This window comes from Pan paniscus, chromosome 20 (genome assembly GCF_029289425.2).
Source record: "Pan paniscus chromosome 20, NHGRI_mPanPan1-v2.0_pri, whole genome shotgun sequence".
Classification (NCBI taxonomy): domain Eukaryota; kingdom Metazoa; phylum Chordata; class Mammalia; order Primates; family Hominidae; genus Pan; species Pan paniscus.
The window spans coordinates 39,121,219-39,139,777 of record NC_073269.2 but is presented as its reverse complement, the minus strand read 5'-3'; the positions used below and the strand labels follow the sequence as shown (position 1 = coordinate 39,139,777).

At 47.2% G+C, this 18,559-nt stretch overlaps 1 protein-coding gene across 1 annotated transcript in view; it reads right to left on the bottom strand.

Moving 5' to 3' along the window:
- WDR88 (WD repeat domain 88) overlaps nucleotides 1-18,559 on the bottom strand; it is a 45,098-nt gene that overhangs the window by 9,415 nt on the left and 17,124 nt on the right. Inside the window, exons 5-9 of the mRNA XM_034944373.3 lie at nucleotides 18,141-18,279; nucleotides 15,744-15,873; nucleotides 10,520-10,707; nucleotides 6,376-6,458; nucleotides 2,608-2,676 (exon numbers count right to left, since the gene is read on the bottom strand). Coding sequence (XP_034800264.2) covers nucleotides 2,608-2,676; nucleotides 6,376-6,458; nucleotides 10,520-10,707; nucleotides 15,744-15,873; nucleotides 18,141-18,279 — 609 coding nt within the window. The remainder of the gene's footprint in view (nucleotides 1-2,607; nucleotides 2,677-6,375; nucleotides 6,459-10,519; nucleotides 10,708-15,743; nucleotides 15,874-18,140; nucleotides 18,280-18,559) is intronic.

Below are 18,559 nucleotides of genomic sequence, written 5' to 3'. Positions count from 1 at the left end.
AGCGGCATGATTGTAGCTCACTGCAGCCTCCACCTCCCATGCTCAAACCATCCTCCCATCTCAGCCTCCTGAGTAGCTGGAACTACAGGTGTGCGCCACCACTCCTAGCTAATTTTTTGTATTTCTGGTAGAGACAGGGTTTCACCATGTTGCCCAAGCTGGTCCCAAACCCCTGGGCTCAAGCGAACCTCCCACCTCTGCCTCCCAAAGTGCTAGGATTACAAGCATGAGCCACTGCGCCTAGCCAAAAGTTTAAATATTCAATAATTTTTTTTAAAGAGACAGGGTCTCACTCTGTCGCCCAGGCTGGAGTATAATGGCATGATCACAGCCCACTGCAGCCTCAACCTCCTAAGCTCAAGCATTCCTCCCATCTCAGCCTCCCAAGTAGCTGGGCCTGGAGTAACTGAGACTATAGGCTCATATCACTATGCTTGGCTAATTTTTTGTAGAGACAGGGTTTTGCCACGTTGCCTAGGCTGGTCTCAAACTCCTGAGCTCAAGCTATCTGCCTGCCTTGGCCTCCCAAAGTGCTGGGATTACAGATGTGAGTGGCCACCACACCCAGCTTTTTTTTTTTTTTTTTTTGAGACCACAACCAGTCTCACTGTTTGGCCCAGGCTGGAGTGCAGTGATGCCATCATGACTCACTGCAGCCTCGACCTCCCAGGCTCAAGCCATCCTCCCACCTCAGCCTCCCAAGTAGCTGGACCTGGAGTGGCTGGGACTACAGCCACACACCACCACACTCGGTTAATTTTTTAAAGTTTTTCTGTAGAGATAGCGTCTCACTATGTTGCCAAGGCTGGTCTCCAACTCCTGGACTTAAGCGATCCTCCCACCTTAACCTCCCAAAGTGCTGGGATTACAGGCATGAGCCACCATGCCCAGCCAAGATTTTTTTTAAAGTAACACTAAAGTACTGTATCAAAGAATAGAAAGAAACATTATAATTTTTTTTTTTTTTTTGAGACAGAGTTTCGCTCTCGTCACCCAGGCTGGAGGGCCATGGCTTGATCTCGTGATCTCGGCTCACTGCAACCTCTGCCTCCTGGGTTCAAGCGATTCTCCTGCCTCAGCCTCCCAAGTAGCTGGGATTACAGGCGCCTGCCACCACGCCCGGCTAAGTTTTGTATTTTTAGTAAAGACGGGGCTTCACCACGTTGGCCAGGCTGGTCTCGGACTCCTGACCTCAGGTGATCCGCCCGCCTCAGCCTCCCAAAGTGCTGGGATTACAGGCGTGAGCCACTTCACCTGGCCAATATTTTTATATTTTTCTCAAACATATTTGTTTAATTTGCCCTACTGTTAATTACTACTAATTGTTGCTGTTCACTAGTCCTGTTGTTTTGCTTAAATAATAATATTCATGGAACAGAAAAGTAAAAAATATAAAATAATGTATAACTTCAAGTAAACCTTTACTTCTTATTTTTATATTCAAGCAGTAACATATAGGCGTATAATCTTTTGCTATATATTGTATTATTATGGGTTTGTTGGGGTTTTTTTTCTGATATGTTTGTATTCCAAGTTGGCTCTCTAAAAAGTTGATCATGCTAGGCAGCGCCTCTCCCACAGTCTCCTGGATCTAGAAACCTCTAGCCTAGAACATGACATGCTCAAATAAAGGGGTCCCCGACCCCCCAGTCTGTGGCCTGTTAGGAAATGGGCCACACAGCAGGAGGTGAGCAGGGGGTGAAGCTTCATCTGTATATATAGCCGCTCCCTGTCACTAGCTTTACCACCTGAGCTCCACCTCCTGTCAGATCGGTGGCCACATTAGATTCTCACAGGAGCACGAAGCCTATTGTGAACTGTGCATGCGAGGGATCTAGGCTGTGTGCTCCTTATGAGAATCTAATGCCTGATGATCTGTCACTGTCTCCCATCACCCCCAGATGGGACCGTCTAGTTGCAGGAAAACAAGCTCAGGGCTCCCACTGATTCTACATGATGCTGACTTGTATAATTATTTCATAATATATTACAATGTAATAATAATAAAGTGCACAATAAATGTAATGCCCTTGCACAATCCCAAAACCATCCCCCGCCCCCCAACCATGGAATAATTGTCTTCCACGAAACTGGTCCCTGGTGCCAAAAAGGTTGGGAGCTGCTGCTCTAATATGGGTGGAGGGCGGAGTAGGTCCTCACTTCTCCGGGGCTCACACCTGCAGGACAGCTGTTGGGATATCCTGGGCTGGCTGCTATGTGCCAGTGGAATGGGAATCTCAAGATGCAGTGCTGCAGGAAGGGGAGACCCCCCCGGACCTTGGGCAGTGTCAAAGGCTTATCCATGAGTTGATGCTTCCCCTTCAAGTCCCCCATTGGCTCCATTGCTCACTGATCCAGCCAGACTCTTTTTCCAACAAAGTTCAAATGTCAACGGTGCAGACACAGAAATACCTGGAAACTCCAAACTCATCGCGTTTGCGCACAGAAGGACATGCTGTCCACATTCCCAGGCAGCTCCGTGAACACGATGGCCCGGTCAGGTACAGCTCACCGAACCCACCCAGGAATTTTATACTTGGCAATAACTCTTCCACTATCACCAATCCTGGCGAATGTGATCGATATTGTAAGCTTGACCACTTTTACCTTGGAAGCAGACAGGATCCATTTCTTGTTGTTGCTAATGGCAACATCCATCACCCAGTCATTATGGCCCTGAAGAAATATCAAATTTTAATGAAAACGTGGAGAAAATAATTTTGAAAGAACAACAAAAACAAGCTGGGTGTAGTGGCTCACACCTGTAACCTGCCTTTTGGGAAGCCGAGGCGGGAGGGTCACCTGAGCCCAGGAGGTGGAAGCTGCAGTGAGCCATGATTGCACCACTGCACTTCAGCCTGGGCAACAGAGTGAGGTCCCATATCTAAAAAAACAACAAAAAGTCAAGAACCCAGTGTTGCTTACATTTAAGAGTAGCTGGCTGAGTGCAGTGGCTCATGCCTGTAATCTCAGTACTCTGGGAGGTTGAGGTGGACAGATTGCTTGAGTCTAGGAGTTTGAGACCAGCCTGGGCAACATAGTGAAACCCCATCTCTACTAAAAATACAAAATATTAGCCGAGCATGGTGGCATGCGCCTGTAATCCCAACTACTCAGGAGGCTAAGGTGGGAGAGTCACCGGAGCCCGGGGAGGTTGAGGCTGCAGTGAGTCATGATCATGCACTCCAGCCTAGGCAACAGAGTGAGACTGTCTCAAAAAAAAAAAAAAAGGAAAGAGCAGAGCAGCTCATTGTACTTCCTCAGTTTCATCAACAACATTTAGGGTGGAATACAAAGTGTAAAGACATGTGATATATGTACATTCTGTGTTTTTTTGTTGTTGTTTTTTGGGGTTTGTTTGTTTGTTTTGAGACAGAGTTTTGCTCTTGTCGCCCAGGCTGGAGGGCAATGGTGCAATCTCCACTCACTGCAACCTTCACCTCCTGGGTTCAAGCAATTATCCAGCCTCAGCCTGCCAAGTAGCTGGGATTACAGGTGCCCATCACCATGCCCAGCTAATTTTTTTTTTTTTTTTTTGAGACGGAGTCTCGCTCTGTCACCCAGGCTGGAGTGCAGTGGTGTGATCTCAGCTCACTGCAAGCTCCGCCTCCCAAGTTCACGCCATTCTCCTGCCTCAGCCTCCCGAGTAGCTGGAACTACAGGCGCCCGCCACCACACCCGGCTAATTTTTTGTATTTTTAGTAGAGATGGGGTTTCACTGTGTTAGCCAGGATGGTCTCGATCTTCTGACTTCGTGATCTGCCTGCCTCGGCCTCCCAAAGTGCTGGGATTACAGGCGTGAGTCACCGCACCCCACCTAATGTTTGTATTTTTAATAGAGATGGAGTTTCACCATGTTGGCCAGGCTGGTCTCGAACTCCTGACCTCAAGTGATCCACCTGCCTCAGCCTCACAAAGTGCTGGGATTACAGGCATGAGCCACCGCGCCCTACCCATTCTATATTTATTTATTTAGTTATTTTTATTTTGACACAGGGTCTTACTCTGTCCCCCAGGCTGGAGTGTAGCAGCTCAATCATAGCTCACTGCAGCCTCAACCTCCTGGGCTCAAGTGATTCTCCTGCCTCAGCCTCCCGAGTAGCTGGGACTACAAATGTGTGTGCCACTGTGTATGGTTTTTTAAAATAGTACTCGGGTGTTTAGCAAGATTGGGGGAGAAATATTATATTCCCAGCTGGTCTCAGGTTTTCATTTGCATTCTTTGTTCTAGGAAATACCCCTCAGAGGCCCTGTAAGTGAGGGGGCTTTTCGCTTCCAATAACTGCAAACTCGATCCACTGTGGCTTAAGCAGAGAAGGAGTGGGGTGTTTTCTTTGGGTACATAGGAGCTCAGAGCAGGCCGGGCGCGGTGCTCCACGCCTGTAATGCCAGCACTTTGGGAGGCCGAGGCGGATAGATCACGAGGTCAGGAGATCGAGACCAGCCTGGCTAACATGGTGAAACCCCCATCTCTACTAAAAAATAAAAATAAAAATAAAAAAAATTAGCCGGGCATGGTGGTGGGCACCTGTAGTCCCAGCTACTCAGGAGGCTGAGGTAGGAGAATGGTGTGAACCCGGGAGGCGGAACTTGCAGTGAGCCAAGATCATGCCACTGCACTCTAGCCTGGGCGACAGAGCGAGACTCCCGTCTCAAAAAAAAACAAACAAAAAAAACAGCTCAGAGCAGATAGCTGCCATTGCTGCCTCAGACACTGAATGATGTCTGGGCTTTATGCCAGCATCTCTGTCCTTCTTTGGCCTTCCCTGTATGGAAAGAGGCAGCAAGTGAGGCCATAGTGTGGTTAGAGAAAAAGGAATCAGAGGGAAGGTTAAACCGCTTAGTGTAATTAAAGGACAGGAATTTGAGGATGGGAGCACAGAGAAAGAGGAGAGAAGAGGAGAGAGAATAGAACAACCGGCTCTGTCACCCAGGCTGGAGTCCAGTGGTGCAATCTCAGCTCACTGCAGCCTCTGCCTCCCAGGCTCTAGAGATTCTTATGCCTCAGCCTCCCAAGTAGCTGGGACTACAGGTGGGCATGACCACACCTGGCTAATTTTTGTATTTTTAGTAGAGATGGTGTTTCACTATGTTGGCCAGGCTGGTCTCGAACTCCTGACCTCCAATGATCCTCCAGCCTCAGCCTCCCAAAGTGCTGGGATTACAGGCATGAGCCACTGTGCCTAGATGACAGAGGGACTTTAAGCACAGAGAGGTTTAACATTCCATTTTAATCCGTTTATTTGCTGTGAGGAAACTCGCTTTGTCTCCCCAAGTCCTAGGAGAAGACAGCTCAGATAGACCAGCCCCAGGGACCTGAATATGGGCTGCTCAAGGACACATGTCTACTTTGTGTCCCTGGGAACAGAAAGACCAAGAATCAGGGATGCACGCATTCACAGCCAAAGGTGACAGTGAGATCGTGAAACCAGGGAGTATGCAGAAATCCTGGGGTGTGGGGCCCCTTGGGGGAACAGGGGCACAGCATGAGGCAATCGTGGGTTCTTGCTGTGTTGGATAACACATCCCCATATCATAGAGCCACTCTGGGTTGGGGCTCCTCTCATCCTCTCACTTGTAGCCCAGAGCATTCAGTTGACATCCCCATTTTGGAACCCCAAGCTTTCTGTGCATGCCTCACTAGGGCATGCATCTCTCTTCAAGGTAATTTCTGTTTTTTGTTTTGTTTTGTTTTGTTAGAGACAGAATCTCAGTCTATCGCCCAGGCTGGAGTGCAGTGGCGCAATCTTGGCCCAGTGCAACCTCCGCCTCCCGGGTTCAAGCGATCCTCCCACCTCAGCCTCCCAAGTAGCTGGGACTACAGGTTTGCACCACCACACCCGGCTGATTTTTGTATTTTTAGTAGAGATGGGGGTTTCACCATGTTGGCCAGGCTGGTCTCAAACTCCTGACCTCAGGTGATCCGCCCACCTCAGCCTCCCAAAGTACTGGGATTACAGGAGTGAGCCACAGTGCCCAGGCCTGCACAGTAACTTCTGCTGTTCTTAGACACTCCCACCTCAGGGTTTTTGCATCAGCTGTTCCATCTGCCTGGACTGCCCTTCTTCTTCAAGATCCCCACTTATGTAGTCCTTTCTGTTCTCAGCTCAAACACCTCCTTCTCCAGGAAGCTCTGCCCATGCAATGTGGATGGGTCCCCCGCATCTGTCCCCATCATGTCACCCTGTTGTGGTTTCTCCATTTCACTCCTCACAGTCGGTGGTGTGTTTGCTGGCTTCCTGTCTGTCCTTCATCAGCCCACGGAGGCATCAAGGCCTGTGTCACTCACAGCTGTGTCCCCAGCAACCAGCATTGAGCACAGGAAGGACTCGGGAGGGAAGTTCAGATCCTCAATCTCATGTTGGCCACATGTACCTTCAAAGAGAGCTTCCGGTAGCCTTCTGCTACATCCCAAATAGCCACAGTCCTATCAAACCCTCCAGAAATGAGAAAAGAGCCTGCAACAGAAAATGAAAGGGTGGAGATGGGGGTCAACTTTCCAAGCCAAGTGAGCCCAAAGCCAGCTGAAGATGCCTTGGCGAGGCACCACCTCAGCTCACTCTGACAACACTGAAACCCCTTCCTGGAGTGGCTCCACGACCCCAAGCCAATTACAGCTGATTCTTATCATTTACAGTAGTCATGTTCTATGACAGGGGTCCCCAGTCCCTGGGCCACAGACTGGTACCAATCCGTGGCCTGTTGGGAACCAGGCCACCCCACAGACAGTGAGTGGTGGGCAAGCAAGCCAAAGCTTCATCTGTATTTACAGCCACTCCCCATCGCTGGTATTACCACCTGAGCTCGGCCTCCTGTCAGATCAGCTGCAGCATTCGATTCTCACAGGAGCATGAACCCTATTATGAACTGTGCATGCGAGGGATTAGGTTGTGCACTCTTTATGAGAATCTAATGCCTGATGATCTGTCACTGTCTCCCATCACCCCCAGATGGGACCATCTAGTTGCAGGAAAACAAGCTCAGGGCTCCCACTGATTCTACATGATGCTGACTTGTATAATCATTTCACTATATATTACAATGTAATAATAATAAAAATAAAGGGCACAATAAATGGAATACACTTGGGTCATCCCGAAACCATCCTCCACAGCTCCCATTTGTGGAAAAGTTGTCTTCCATGAAACCTGTCCCTGGCGCCAGAAAGGTTGGGGGCCTCTGCAGTTTTTGCAGACACTGAATTAGTGAATACTGAACCATCGCTCCTAGGGGAAATACAGGGTCAGGTTCCTGCGAGCTCTGGTCACATTCTCATCAGTTGATCAGTATGTAACTTTGTTTTATGTGTGTTTCTGTTTAAAGACACCTTATTGCATATATACTGTTGATTTGTTTACATTGAACTCACAACCAACAGCTGTAACTCATGCCTGAATGGATGCACGCATTTTCCCCATCATAGCACTCTTGCGCTTAGGAACGGCAAACAGCACTTCAGCACTGTGGTTACGGATCATTTTATTTGTTATTTATTTATTTATTTATTTATTTATTTATTTATTTATTTATTTTTAGAGACAAGGTCTTGCTCTGTCACCCAGGCTAGAGTGCAGTGATGCAGTCAGCTCATAGCAGCTTCAAACTCCTGGTCTCAAGCAATCCTCCCACTTCAGTTACCAAGTAGCTGGGACTACAAGCAGGTGCCAGCACACCTGGCTAAATTTTTTTTTTTTTTTTTTGGTAGAGATGGAGTCTCACTATGTTGCCCAGGCTGATCTCAAACTCCTGGGTTCAAGCAATACTCCCACCTCAGCACCCCCCCAGCACTGAAATTAAAGCTGTGAGCCACCACACACGGCCAAGGGAGCCATTTTACACAGCAAAATCACTAACAAAAAGCAAAAGAAAGCCCAGGTGTGGTGGCTCACGTCTGTAATCCCAGCACTTTGGGAGGCTGAGGCAGGCAGATCACATGAGGACACGAGTTCAAGACCAGCCTGGCCAATATGGCGAAACCCCATCTCTACCAAAAATACAAAAATTAGCCAGGCATGGTAGTGCGCACCTGTAATCCAAGCTACTTGGAAGGCTGAGGCAGGAGAATCGCTTGAACCCAGGAGGCAGAGGTTGCAGTGAGCCAAGATCACGCAACTGCACTCCAGCCTGGGCAACAGAGGGAGCAAAACAAATAAACAACAACAACAAAAAATGGTGGCACTAAATAGACCACAAAAAGGACATTTTACCACGTGGGAGGTGAAACAAGAAGGCAGAGTGTTGCCTTGTCCAACCTCAGCTGGGAGGTGACTTAGATTTTTTGCTGCTCTTCACATCTGTGAGTGACCTTGAAAGTGCCATGAATGTTGACTTTAGGTTTACAAATAAATATCAGCAAGTAGGTGACTTCACAAATACCAAATCTGGAATACTAATGATTAACTGCATGTGATTCTTTTTTTTTTCTTTCTTTCTTTCTTTTTTTGAGACAGAGTCTCACTCCGTCACCCAGGCTAGAGTGTAGAAGCGCAGTGGCACAATTTTGGCTCAACTGCATGTGATTCTGAACCCCGTAAAGCCAAGGACAGAAGCTGGCAGGGTGCCTCACAGTGGGACTTAGACAAGGGGTGCTGCTGAAGAGGGAAAGTTGCCCAGAAGCACCCTAGTGCTTCTCAAGCCAGGCCCCAGTGGCATGTGTGCCAGCTGAGGCCCCCAGACACACAGAGCAAGCCCCACTTCTCACCAGGATAGGGGAGCATACGTTTGGCTCCTGAGTGTCAAGAGCACCCACTTCCCTCCCTGGAGCTGGCTAGCTGCGGTGGCTTCCTGTCACTGCCCCCATTCACCTCTATGTCCCTTTATCTGGCAACAGCTCCCAATTTCCTGTGGGGAAACACTCCTTGCCTACTCTTAGTCCCTCTGCATCAGGGGGTTCTGACCCCAACCCTAGCTCTGCAGGTGGGCAAGTCACCCAGACCTGGCCAATCAGAGGCTTTCATTGCCCCCTAAGTGATTCATTAAGAGATGGACATGTGTCCCAAGCTGAGCCAATGGGAGTCTTCCCTGGGACTTGTTCTGGCACCATCAGACAGAAGGTCTCTTTCTCCAGGACTGCCAGGGGCCAGAACTAGGCTGAGCTGGACCACTAAAGGTCCTCTTTACCTCTTTAATTTTATATATATAAAATAATATATATATATTATATATATAAAATAATATATATTATATATATAATAATACATATTATATATATAATATATAATATATAAATTATATATTATATATGTAATAATATATATAATATATATAATATAATTATATATATTATATAATTATATTATATATATTATATATAATATATATTATATATATAATATATAATATATAATATAATTATATATTATATATTATATATTATATATAATAATATATATTAATTATATATAATATATATTATATATTATATATTATATATATTATATATAATATATATAATATATAATAAATATATTATATATTATATAATATATTATTATATATAATGTATTATATATTATTATATATAATATATATTATATAATATATATAATTATATAGATATATTTTGAGACAGATCCTCGCTCTGTCACCCAGGCTGGAGTGCAGTGGTGCAATCTTGGCTCACTGCAGCCTCTGCCTCCCGGGTTCAAGCAATTCTCCTGCCTGAGGCTCCCGAGTAGCTGGGATTACAGGCATCCACCACCACACCTGGCTAATTTTTGTATTTTTTAGTAGAGATGGGGTTTCACCATGTTGGCCAGGCTGATCTTGAACTCCTGACCTCAGTGATCCACCCACCTCAGTCTCCCAAAGTGCTGGGATTACAGGCCTGAGCCATTGTGCCTGGCCTTTTTTTTTTTTCTTTTTAGACACAGGGTCTCACTCTGTTGCCCAGGCTGGAGTGCAGTAGCACAATCATAGCTCACTGCAGCCTCAAACTCCTGGGCTCAAGTGATCCTCCCACCTCAGCCTCTTGAAGAGCTGAGACTACAGGTGTGCACCACCACACCCAGCTAATTTTTTAATTTTTTTGTAGAGACAGGTTCTTGCTGTGTTGCCCAGGCTGGTCTTGAACTCCTGGCTTCAAGCAGTCCTCCCACCTTGGCCTCCCAAAGCATTGGGATTACAGGCATAAGGCACCTCATCCGGCCATCTTTGCCTCCTTGGGGGTAAAGGCTGATACAGAGGGAAGCTAGGTTGAAAGACAGAGTGGAAGAGTTGGGTTCCCAACAGCATTGACTCTCTTGTCCCATCCATGCCTGAAGTCAGACGTGCTCTTGGACTTTTCCATTACAGGATTAATCAATTTCTTTGGTTGCATACACCACATTGAGCTGAGTTTCTACCACTGTAAACTGGTACCTGTGGTCTTCCCTCTTGGCTTTTTTGTTCTCGTGGGGAAGAATCCGCCCTCCCTGTCAGCATCATTGGAAATTGCCCCTCTGTCCATTTGAACGGGACATGGAGAACTCTGCCCAGCACTCCCACAGGAATGGAGGCCTTCTGCATGTTAATTACTCACTGTCTCTGGCAAAGTGACAGGAACTGACAGAACCTTCGTGGCCCTGCATCAGAGTCACACAGGCTCCACGGTTTCGAAACTCCCCTGTGTGGACGTTCCATATTTTTAAGTTTTTATCCCAGGAGCTTGTACACAGGAAATGGCCACTGAAGGTAAAACAGCAGTTTGAGATTGCATTGGAATGTGCCCTGAAACACAGATGGTGGGGTGCACACATTAGCGCTTTGCTCCTGGAGGACCTGAAGACATACCTAAAGCCGGGGGTATTTTCTCCTGTGAGCTCATGGTCGGGGTGCACATGCTAGTACTTCGCCCCAAGAGGACCTGAAGACATACCTAAGTGGGGGTCAGCATCTCCTGTGAGCTCATGTTCATCATGCCTTTGATCACTGCCTACCATGGTCCAGATGTGAATTGCTCAGACTGTCACGCTGTTCCAGCATTTCTCGACTGCACCAATTTTTAGAAAAATAATAATAGAGACAGTGTTTCACTATGTTACCCAGGCTGCTCTCAAACTCCTAGGCTCTAGTGATTCACCTGCCTTGGCCTCCCAAAGTAGTGCTGGGATTACAGGCATGAGCCACGGCACCGGGCCAACCACACCAAGGTGGACATTTTGAGCTGGGTCACTCAGAGTTGCGGGGGCCGTCCTGTGTTCTGTAGGAGGTGGAGCAGCATCCCTGGCCTCTCCTGGCTAGATGCCAGGAACCCCCACACCCAGTTGTGACAACAAAACATGAGTCCAGACATTGTCAAATGTCCACTGGGGCACAAATTGCCCTCATTTGGGAAGATTCTGCAGTATTCCCTTGGCGCTGGAGGGAAAAGCAGCTGGTGTCAGGAGTGATTGATTGACAGACAGCCTTTGGAGCTTGGTGCTGGATCGCGCTTACACAGAGGCTCTCTCCTGCTCCCCATCTTTCCCCCAGCAATGTCAGGCGTGGTCTCGCCCGTTCCACCCCTCTCTTACTTACTCCTCTGCTTCTCCACCCCAACTATTCACTCTCCCTTTTTCTCACTCCTATCCTCATTTGTCTTCAGTGCTATTCAAGTATATTTCAGTGTTGTATATTTAATTAATAAAATTGTGGGTTATTTGGCTGGGTGTAGTGGCTCATGCCTATAATCCCAGCACTTTGGGAGGCCTAGGTGGAAGGATTGCTTGAGCCCAGGATTTTGACACCAGCCTGGGCAACATAGCAAGACCCCATCTCTACAAAAAATATAAAAATTAGCTGGGCATGGTGGTACATGCCTGTAGTCCCAGCTACTCTGGAGGCTGAGGCAGGAGAATCACTTGAACCCAGGAGGTGGAGGTTGCAGTGAGCCAAGATTGTGCCATTGCACTCCAGCCTGGGCAACAGTGCAAGACTCTATCTCGGAAAAAAAAATGAAGTTATTCGTTCCAATTTTTAAGCATCTTCTTTTTCAGAAAAATAATAATAATAAAAAGCCTGTCTGTATTTTGCCACTTTTTGTTTGTAACCCTCAATGTCTTTCTCCTGTGATTCTCACCTCCTCTTGTAAGCAGAGTTTTCTCTGAGTAGCCTGGATCATAAAATCAATCATTTGACCTGAAGAAAAGGTTGAGCAAAACAATTTTCTAGAGCTCAGATCAGAGTTTTGGAACCCATTTTGGTTCTTTGAAAGGCACAAACTGAGCAACGCCAAAGAAGAAGAAATGTCAGCTTCGCAGGGGCACCCAGGATAAACCTCACCAATTCCCAGTGCCTGGTGAGCTAAGAACCATGCTGGCATATCATGGAGGTTGACTGCAAGCTCTCCCAGCAGCCAGACACTGTCATTGAGGTTTAAACCAGAGGTATACCCAGAGGATTATAAATCATTCTACTATAAAGACACATGCACACGTATGTTTATTGCAGCATTATTCACAATAGCAAAGACTTCGTGTCAACCCAAATGCCCATCAATGATAGACTGGATAAAGAAAATGTGGTACATATATACCATGGAATACTATGCAGCCATGAGAAAGAATGAGATCATGTCCTTTGCAGGGACATCATCCTCAGCAAACTAACCCAGGAACAGAAGACCAAACACCGCACGTTCTCATTCATCAGTGGGAGTTGAACAGTGAGAACACATAGACACAGGGAGGGGAACATCACACACTGAGGCCTGTCAGGGGGTGGGAGGCAAGTGGAGGGAGAGCATTAGGACAAATACCTAACGCATGCGGGGCTTAAAACCTAGATGATGCGTTGATAGATGCAGCAAACCACCATGGCACATGTATACCTATGTAACAAACCTGCACATTCTGCACATGTGTCCTGGAACTTAAAGTAAAAAAAAAAGACATAGCAATTTCTAAATAAATAAATAAATAAACCAGAGGTATCTCTATGGACTCTCATTTCACATAAATCCCACTTCTCGTAGAAGGCCATTTCACCTGCACAGAAGTTTGGGGAAATGGCTATGCTGCACACACAGTTCTAGACAAGATGGAGTCAACTTTAAAAGTGATTTTTTTAAATGGCTGAAATTTTACCAAATTTGGCAAAATATATAAACCTACAGATTCAAGAATCTGAGTAAAACCCAACAGGATAAATCCAAAGAAATCTACACCCAGACACATAATTACACTTCAGAAAACTAAGGACAACAAAAATATCTTGAGAGCAGCAAGAGAGAAATGACTTTTTACCTATAGGAGAAAAACAATATGAATGACAGTGTAAATGAAAACCACAGTGTGGCCAGGCACAGTGGCTCATGCCTGTAATCCCAGCACTTTGGGAGGCCGAGGTGAGTGGATCACAAGGTCAGGAGTTTGAGACCAGCCTGGCCAATATGGTGAAACCCTGTCTCTACTAAAAATACAAAAATTAGTTGGGCATGGTGGCGGGCGCCTGTAGTCCCACCTACTCGGGAGGCTGAGGCAGGAGAATTGCTTGAACCCGGGAGGCGGAGGTTACAGCGAGCCAAGATTGCACCACTGCAAATGATATAGCTGATCTTGCTAGAGGATTTAAAAAATTCATAATGTCGGTCGGGCTATATCATTTTCAGTTCTCAGTGCAAAATTAATAAGCAAGATCCCCATTCCTGAAAAAGCTAAGCACAGTATTACCATTTGATCCAACAATTCCACTCCTGGGTATACAGAGTAAAGAATTAAAAACAGGCCAGGTGCAGTGGCTCACACCTGTCATCCCAGAACTTTGGGAGGCCAAAGTGAGAGGATCACTTGAGCTCAGAAGTTCAGGACTAGCTTGGGAGACATAATGAGGCCCCGTTTCTGCAAAAAAAAAAAAAAAAAAAAAAAACTTAAAAATTAGCCAGGCATGGTGGTGTGCACCTGTAGTCTCAGCTACTCAGGAAGTTGAGGCAAGAGGATCACTTGAGCCTAGGAATCCGAGGCTCCAGTGAGCTATGATCACGTCACTGCACTCCAGCCTGGGCAACAGAGCAAGACTCTGTCTCGAAATCAAATCAAATAAAAAGAATTGAAAGCAGGAACTCAAAGTTACATGTACATGTGTTCATAGCAGCATTATTCCCAATAACTAAAAGGTAGAAACAGGCTAAGAGGTCATCAACAGATGAACAGATAAACAAAATGTGGCATGTACACCTATAATGCAGTACTATTCAGTCATCAAAAGGAATGAAGTTCTTAATCCCAGCACTGTGGGAGGCCGAGGTGGGTGGATCACAAGGTCAGGAGTTTGAGACCAGCCTGGCCAACATGATGAAACCCCGTCTCTACTAAAAATACAGAAATTAGCCAGGTGTGGTGGTGGGCGCCTGTAATCCCAGCTACTCAGGAGGCTGAAGCAGGAGAATCACTTGAACCCAGGAGGCAGAGGTTGCAGTGAGCCAAGATGGCACCACTGCACTCCAGCCTGGGGTACATAGCGAGACTAAGACTCAAAGGAAAAAAAAGGAATGAAGTTCTGATGTTCTGATGCAGGCTACAACACAGATGAACCTTGAGGACATTATTTTAAGTGAAATAACCCAATCACAAGAGGACAAATAATGTATGATTCTACTTATATGAAATATCTAGAATAGGCAGATTCATAGAGACAGAAAGTAGAATAAACATTACCCAGGGCTGGGGGCATGGGGAATGGGGAGTTATTGCTTAACGGGTAAGAGCTTCTGTCTGAGATGATGAAATCATTTTGGAAATAAACAGTGGTGATGGTTGCACAACACTGTGAATGTAATGAATGGCAGAGAATTGCACACTTAAAAATGGTTAAAATGTCATGTTTTATGTTGTGTGTGTGTATATATATATTTTTTTTTTTTTTTTTGAGACAGAGTCTCACTCTGTCACCTAGGCTGGAGTGCAGTGGCACAATCTTGGCTCACTGCAACCTCCGCCTCCCGGATTCAAGCTATTCTCCTTCCTCAGCCTCCTGAATAGCTGGGATTACAGGTGCCCGCCACCACGCCCAGCTAAGTTTTCTATTTTTACTAAAGATGGGGTTTCACTATGTTGACCAGGCTGGTCTCGAACTCCTGACCTCAGGTGATCCACCCCCTCGGCCTCCCAAAGTGCTGGGATTACAGGCGTGAGCCACCGAGCCCAGCCCCAAAATTTTTTTAAATGATAATGTAATATCTCCAAAATGACTGAATTCACTTTATTTATTTATTTTTTTTAGACAGGGTCTTACTTCATTGTCCAGGCTGGGGTACAGTGGTGCAATCATAGCTCACAGCAGCCTCAAACTCCTGGGCTCAAGCAATCCTCCAGCCTCAGCCTCCTGAGTAGCTGGGACTACAGGTGTGTGACACCACACCCAGCTAATTTTTAAATTTTTTGTAGAGATGGGGTCTTGTGACATTGCCCGGGCTGGTGTTGAACTCCTGGCCTGAAGTGATCCTCCCACTTTGGCCTCCCAAAGCTCTGGGATTACAGCCATGAGCCACACGCCCAGCCAGACCTTCCCATTTTACAGGAGATGCTGGAACTTCACATTTTGTGGACTTCTCTGCACAATGGTTTCCACTAGTGGCTCACATTGAAACAAATGCATCTGAGGCCCAGCCCAGCCCACAGGCCACAGCTGATGGCTCCCTCCTGCCTGCCTGTCCCCAGCCTCCTCAGAGCACCTATGACCAAGCTACAGACGTGTCCACATGGATGCTGGCTTATGTGGAATTCAGGAAGGCATGAATGGGGACGCCCCACCCAAACTCCCTTCTGGCCTCCTGGGGCCCAACTCACTTAGTGATGGTGAGCAGCGTGGCCTGGGATGTAACATCCCAGATCTTGATGCACCTGTCCAATGAGACAGAAGCCACCCTCTGGCTGTCGGGGTCAAAGCAGCATGACGTGATGGACCTTGTGTGATGATCTGCAGAACACGGAGGAAAGGGACTTGAGACCACGCCTTCCACCTGCTGGGCTGGAGGACTCCCATGACTTCCCCAGCCAGTGACGATTACAAAACACAATTCCAGTTTTCATCAGGAGCTACACACCTGCACAAACATTCCTGAGTGACTACTATGTCCCAGGCTTTGAACCGGGAGCACAGCCGGTTCCCTGCCCCCGCAGAGCTCCCAGTCTGATGGAGGAGACACCCCGGACCAGGCAACGACCTGCCACGTGCCACAGATCATGAGACGAGTGCACGGGCCACCAAGGCCCAGACAACATAAGCCTGGCCACCCTGAGGGGTCCAGGAAGGGCCCGAAAAGCCAGCAAGGGAAGCAGAAATGGAAGAGCACTCCAGGAAGAAGGAACAGTGCTTGCAAAGGTGTGGGCCGGATCATGGAGCAGTGTGGGGCAAAGCTGGAGTCTGAAGAGTGGTGGGGGCAGAGTGTCAAGTGGGCTATTAGGGGCTATTAGGGAAGCTGTGGGGCAGTGCACATGGCATAGTGCCACATCGATAAAAAGAAACACAAAGCACATATGAGAAGCAGTGTTGTGTGTGCAAACACGTGTACGCACAGGCATACACACAGGGTTCAGGAAGACCGCCCAGCAATGTATGGTTCATAACAGGTGCCTCTGGGGAGGAGGCAGGACAGACACAGCAGCCTTTTGCTTTTTTATTTACATAATGAATGATTTTTTTATTTTTGAGACAGGGCCTCGTTCTGTCACCTGGGCTGGAGCACAGAGGCGCGATTTCAGCTCACTGCAACCTCCACCTCCTGGGTTCCAGCAATTCTGCCTCAGCCTCCCGAGTAGCTGGGATTACAGGCGCCCGCCACCACGCCCGGCTAATTTTTGTATTTTTAGTAGAGACAGGGTTTCACCATGTTGGCCAGGCTGGTCTTGAACTTTTGAGCTCAGGTGATCCACCAGCCTCGGCCTCCCAAAGTGCTGGGATTACAGGCATAAGCCACCACGCCCAGCCCATAATGAATGTCTTTACAATGATTACACATTTTTTTAACTTTAATTTTAAGATAATTGTAAACTCCCATGGAGGTGTAAGGAATAACAGAGAAATCACCCATGTCCTTCACCCAGCAGCCCCCATGGGAACATGTGGCATCATCATCACACAGTGTCCCAACCAGGAAACTGTCATACAACAATTACTAAGTCCTATATTTTAAAAATAGGCTGGGCACAGTGGCTCATGCCCATAATCCCAGCACTTTGGGAGACCAAGGCGGGCAGATCACCTGAGGTCAGGAGCTCGAGACCAGCCTGCCCAACATGGTGAAACGCCATCTCTACTAAAAATACAAAAATTAGCTGGGTGTGGTGGCGGGCGCCTGTAATCCCAGCTACTCAGAAGGCTGAGGCAAGGAGAATTGCTTGAACCCAGGAAGTGGAGGTTGAGGTGACCCGAGATCGCGCCACTACACTCCAGCCTAGGAGACAGAGCAAGACTCCATCTCAAAAAAGAAAAAAAAAAAAGATACAGGTAGGCCAGGTGAGGGGGCTTCTCCTATAATCCCTCACTTTGGGAGGCTGAGGCAGGAGGATCCCTCGAGGCCAGGAGTTTGACATTAGCCTGGGCAACATAGCAAGACTCTGTTAATGTTAACTCTGTTAATGTTAATGTTAAGAAGCCTGAGCCTCCACTCAATAAAAGATTAGGCTGTCAATGACCACATGAGGTTGGAGCCGAACATTGTGTCCTTTGTTAAAAGCACAAGACTGAATGAATGGAAAAGCATTAACTGAAGAGGATCAGTTTTGGTGTGTTTTGTTTGTTTGTTTGTTTTTTGTTTGTTTGTTTGTTTTTTTGAGATGGGGTCTCACTCTGTCTGCCAGGCTGGAGTCCAGTGGCTCAATCTCAGCTCAATACAACCTCCACCTCCGGGTTCAAGGGATTCTCCCGTTTCAGCCTCTCAAGCATCTGGGACTACAGGTGCATGCCATCACACCTGGCTAATTTTTGTATTGTTTTTGGTAGTGACAGGGTTTCACCCTGTTGCCCAGGCTGGTCTCAAACTCCTGGGCTCAAGCAACCTCCCAAAGTGCTGGGATTACAGATGCAATCCCAGCCACCGCACCTAGCCTAGTGTCCCAGCTTTAATGACATGCTTCATACCATTACAGTTTCACCAAATAAAGCAATGGAAGGTCACCGTCAGTCAGTGACAAGTGGCTATTCCTATGGCAGACTGAAGATACAGGGAGCCCGCACACCCTCACCTTTGATGACGGAAACAGTGGTGATGTTCTCGGCGTCCATTATGCAGATTCCATGATCCACGTCGAAGCCTGAGACCACGTATTTACCATCAGGAGAAAACTTACAGGAGACGATGAAGGTATCATACCTGACCTTCCACTGAAATGAGCCAGCAATCAAAAGGTTGTTTTAAGCCAGGTGTGGTGTGTTACACCTGTAAACCCAGTGCTTTGGGAGGCCAAGGCTGGAGGATCGCTTGAGACCAGGAGCCTGAGACTAGCCTGGGAAACATGCAAGATCTCCATCTCTACAAAAGTAAAACATTAGCCAGGTGTGGTGGTGCTCGCCTGTAGTCCCAGCTACTCATGAGGCTGTGGCGGGAGGATCATCTGAGCCCGGGAGTTTGAGGCTGCAGTGAGCTACGATGGCGCCACTGCGT